A 5,338-nucleotide genomic window follows, 5' to 3' on the forward strand; every position below is an offset into this window, starting at 1 on the left:
TTCAGATGTATTCGCACTGCCCCATTAGAGCTATACAATAATTACCTCTTATTATCAAGATGGAAATTTTGAATTTTGAACACAAGGATATTCACCAACTTGCCCAGGATCATATAGCTCAGATATAAAATGCTCAAAGTGTCTAGTTGCAGAGGCTCTGAAGAGCTAACTTTTAAAGGTGATTTTTTTTTTTAACATTACCTGATGAATAGACAAGGCAATATTTCATTGTTTTGATTTGTATTTCTTCAATGATAAGAAAGTTGCATATCTTTTCTATTTTCACTTTTGCTTCATACATTTTATCTTCCCCAACCTGCTTATTTATATCAATTGTTCTCTTTTTCTTGAATTTTTGGTCTTTTCTCATAACTACACAGTATAATTATTCATATTTTAATATGCTAATCATTTTTGCCATAAACTGTCTTTTTCATCTTAAAATTATCCTTTATTAGTGTACATAAACTTTTTTCATGTAAAACTTTAAAATTTATATGTATACACAAATAAGTCAAATCTTATATCCTTTTCCATTTTTCAACTGAAAGTGTATATTTGGTATTTACCAAGTAATAATGTTTATCTGTAGCTAAAAAAAGTAAAATCAAAACTACATATAATAAAAAAAGCTACAAATCTTAGAACAATCTCTAGTCATTCTCATATAGACATCCCATGGTAAAGTCATAGCTCATATACCAAGGTTACTTGGGAAAAAAGTATTCCACTTTGTTATAAAATATGACGATCCTTATTTTATCTTCTTTCTCAAGTCAATCTAGGAACACTCTCTATTTTTATGCTTATAAATTCAAATGGAGTAAGTCTAATCAATGACCTTGCACTTAAACATGCTAAAGAAACTTAGGTGGCTTTGGGTCATATGACTAAAAAACTGATAACTTCCACAGACCGAAGACAATCAACTTTATTTGATTTTTGGTTCTCGTTTTCCCTGATAACCACTGTTGTGCCCTCTTCTTGTGCTGTCTATATTTTTAGGTGGAACTGAGGTAAATATAAGAAAAGAATGGTCTTTAAACCCTGGCTTTCGGTCCTGGCCTCAAGATTACTGAGAATGCAAATTATTTATTCTCACTGAGTGGCAGAGCCAATAAAATATAGATAATACCTATTTATGAGGATTTGGATTCGAATTAGAATTATTTCAGACACTAAGCAGTGTCTGTCACATGTTAGTCAAGCAACAACTAGTAGTTTTACAATTTTCAGCAAGGTCCTTGGTGAGGCAGGGACATGTCACCTGTGACCATCACTATAAACCTCAAGCAAGCCATAATTTTATCACCATGAAATAAAGCATCTAGTACCCATGATAGCTCTTTGTGCGAATGGATGTTCAGACATGTCATTTAGGAGGAAGAGGCAACTGAAAAAATCCCAAGAACATACTACTAAAACAAGCAGAATTTCTTTAACCAACTTCAGATTTAGAAAATATCCTTATACGATCGATGTTACTCAGCATTTTAGCTTGAATTAAAAATTACTGGATTATCACTTATGATGGAGCATGATAATGTGAGAAAATAGAATGTGTACATGTATGTGTAACTGGGTCACCATGCTGTACAGGAGGAAAAAAATGTATTGGGGAAATAGCAATTTAAAAAAAAAGAATAGTCATTATCACCAGGAAAAAAAACTATTGGATTAAAAGAAGTATTTATTATCAAATGATTATTAAGGTAATAATTTGAAGGTAAGAAAAAGGAGAGAGAAGAATTGAAATGTATTGAGCACTTAAAATGTCCATATTAAGTTTACATTCTTGGCATTTAAATGTTCCCATCATGGCTCAGTGGAAAAGAAACTGACTAGCATCCATGAGGATACTGGCTTTGCTCAGTGGGTTAAGGATTTGGCATTGCCATGATCTGTGGTGTAGGTTGCAGATGTGGCTGGGATCTGGCATTGTTCTGGTTGTGGCGTAGGCTGGCAGCTACAGCTCTGATTAGACCCCTAGCCTGGGAACTTCCATATACCATGGGTGTAGCTCTAAAAAGACCAAAATATTGAAAAATAAAAATAAATGTAATGATTTACTTCATAAAGTCAAACCTAACTACTGCAAACAGAAGACCTACTTTCTAACGATGGGGTAATTATACTGTATTTCACAAGATCTATTTACTGACTATAAATTATATTTGCATTGCATCATTCATTATAATTGTTCTAAATCCAGTCCAGTTACAATAAGAGTATTCGATAATTTCTGACTGACAATTTTCCCGTTTTATGCTTTCAGGAATGAAAAGTTAGTGAGTCATCATGAATCGGGCAAACGAGAGCTCCTCAAAAGAGTTCATACTACTTGGCTTCTCAGACAAGCCCTGGCTACAAACGCCCCTTTTGGTGCTCCTATTAGCATCATACGCAACCACCATCTTTGGCAATGTGTCCATCATGATGGTGTGCATTCTGGATCCCAAGCTTCACACTCCCATGTATTTCTTTCTCACAAACCTCTCCATATTAGATCTCTGTTACACCACGAGCACCGTCCCTCATATGTTGAAAAACATTTGTCAGAACAAAAAGACCATCAGTTATGGTGGCTGTGTGGCCCAGCTCATCATCTTCCTGGCTCTGGGTGCTACGGAGTGTCTCCTCCTGGCTGTTATGTCCTTTGACAGATATGTGGCCATTTGCAGACCCCTCCGCTACGTAGTCATCATGAACCCCTGGTTCTGCTTCAAGATGACAGCCTTCTCCTGGCTCACTGGCTTCAGCAACTCAGTGTTGCAGTCCTCCTTGACCCTTAACATGCCTCGCTGTGGTCATCAGGAAGTGGACCACTTTTTCTGTGAGGTTCCTGCCCTTCTCAAGTTGTCATGTGCTGACACAAAGCCTATTGTCTCCGAGCTCTTTTTCTTCAGTGTGTTAATTCTGCTAATTCCAGTGACATTGATCCTCATCTCCTATGGCTTCATAGCTCAAGCAGTATTGAGAATCAGGTCAGCCGAAGGACGGCGAAAAGCTTTTGGAACGTGTGGGTCTCACATGGTTGTGGTCTCTCTCTTTTTTGGAACAAGCATATACATGTATCTACAACCACCTTCGTCCACTTCTAAGGACTGGGGAAAGATGGTTTCCCTTTTCTATGGGATATTCACACCCATGTTGAACCCTCTCATCTATAGCCTTAGAAATAAAGATATGAAAGAGGCCTTCAAGAGGCTGGAATTATTAACATTTTCTATAAGAAATAAGTGTTCCATTGTGACAACAATCTTCTGAATCTGTCCTTATCCTTGAAAATGATAATAGTGTTTTAATTGATTTTTTATTTTTTCAGGCTCTTATGATTGTATTGAATTCAGCCAAAACTTATAAAACTTGCTTCAGGAAGCAATGCTGAAGACATCTTTTCTTTTGTTAAAAAAAGATTTATTATGATTTATTTACAATGTTCTGTTAATTTCTGTTGTACACCAAAGTGACCCAGTAATACATATGTATACACTCTTTTTCTCACATTATCCTCCACCATATTCCTTTACAGGTGATTAGATATATAGTTCCCTGTGCTATACAGCAGGATCTCATTGCCTGTCCACTCCAAATGCAAGAGTTTTCATCTACTAACCCCAAATTCTCGGTCCATCCCACTCCCTCCCTCCCCCCAGCAAACACGAGTCTGTCCTACATGCCCATGATCTTTTCTGTTTTGTAGATGGATCACTTGTGCCATATTTTAGACTCCACATACACGTGATATGGTGTCTGTCTTTCTCTTTCTGACTTACTTCACTTAGTATGAGAGTGTCTAGTTCCATCCATGTTGCTGTAAATGGCATTATTTGGTCCTTTTATGGTTGAGTAATATTCCATTGTTTATATGTACCACATCTTCCTAATCCATTCATCCATTTAGGTTGTTTCCATGTCTTGACTATTGTGAATAGTGCTGTGATGAATATATGGGTGCATGTATGTTTTTCAATGAAATTTTTGTCTGGATACATGCCCAATACACAGAAATAGATCGCATTTCTATATACTAACAATGAAAGATCAGAAAGAGAAATTAGGGGAACAATCCCATTTACCATTGCACCAAAAAGAATAAAATACTAGAAATAAGCCTTCCTAAAGAGACAAAAGACCCTTACTCTGAAAACTATAAGACACTGATGAAAGAAATCAAAGAAGAAACAAATTGATGGAAAAATATACCAGGCTCTTAGATTGGAAGAATCAATGTAGTCAAAGTGACAATACTGTCTGAGGCAATCTACAGATTCAAGGCAATCCCTATCATATTACCAATGACATTCTTTAGAACAAAACATTCTAAAATTTGTATGGAAAGATATCTTTTCTAAGTTAAAAGCTCCTTTGCTTTCCAGAAGTTTCCTCCATGTACTTTGTTCCTTTGTTCCTTGGTAAAATTTCTTCCTATCAATGTCAGACTGTCCAAGACACTTAGATGGTTTACCTTCCCACTTATGTACTATTTGTTGGAGAACCATTTTGTCTACCACCTTAGTTAGGAATTTCCCCATCTTTATGATTAAATGACCAGCGATCCCAAGCCAAAATTTTCCCATAATCACCCCAGTCCTCAGTCACTTTACATCCTCCCATCCCTTTATAATTCCATCATATACACCTTCCAGAACAGTTTCAAGTATGCAGTTTATGTCAAATCTAGCTGGCTTTAAACTAGCTAAGTGTGTGTATCTCATACTAGAAATTTAAAATATCAATTGAGTTTTATTTCCAACTCTGTTTTCAATTCATCCCATCATTCTCCATGGATAGCATTTTCCCCTTTTCTTTCATTTTCCAATATTTATTTGTCCCAAATCCTTATTTGTTCCAAGTTCTGCACCAACCAAACACACGTGATAGCCCATAAATGATGATGTTTTTTATAGAAATGTTCACTGGAATACTTTTTTCTAATATTTAACTGAATAAATTCATTCTTCTTTGGGGTAACCTCTAAATAAATATTTATTGATATTTTTAACACTAGATAGTACTAGACCAGAGGGAAAATAATCGCAGTTATTATACTGAAAAAAAAATTTTTTGTCCTTTTAGGGCCATACCCATGACATATGGAGGTTCCCAGGTTTGGGGTCATATCGGCCTATATCAGAGCTCCAGCAATACCAGCTCTGAGCCACTTCTGCGACCTACACCACAGCTCACTCAACACTCGATCCTTAACCCACCGAGCAAGGCTAAGGATTGAACCCAAGTCCTCATGGATATTAGTCAGGTTTGTTAACCACTGAGCCATGACAAGAACTCCTGAAAAAAATATTCTAATTCCCGGAGGAAATGACCCTTAAATTCA

The 5,338-nt window shown here is 36.2% G+C and overlaps 1 protein-coding gene across 1 annotated transcript; it reads left to right on the forward strand.

Moving 5' to 3' along the window:
* Positions 1-2,254: 2,254 nt before the first annotated feature.
* LOC100154925 (putative olfactory receptor 2B3) lies at positions 2,255-3,280 on the forward strand. The gene has a single exon (XM_001928426.2). It carries the CDS (start codon positions 2,299-2,301, stop codon positions 3,265-3,267), a length of 969 nt encoding a protein of 322 aa, XP_001928461.1. The 5' UTR covers positions 2,255-2,298; the 3' UTR covers positions 3,268-3,280.
* The last annotated feature ends 2,058 nt before the right edge of the window (positions 3,281-5,338 follow it).

This window comes from Sus scrofa, unplaced genomic scaffold (assembly GCF_000003025.6).
Source record: "Sus scrofa isolate TJ Tabasco breed Duroc unplaced genomic scaffold, Sscrofa11.1 Contig1776, whole genome shotgun sequence".
Classification (NCBI taxonomy): Eukaryota; Metazoa; Chordata; class Mammalia; order Artiodactyla; family Suidae; genus Sus; species Sus scrofa.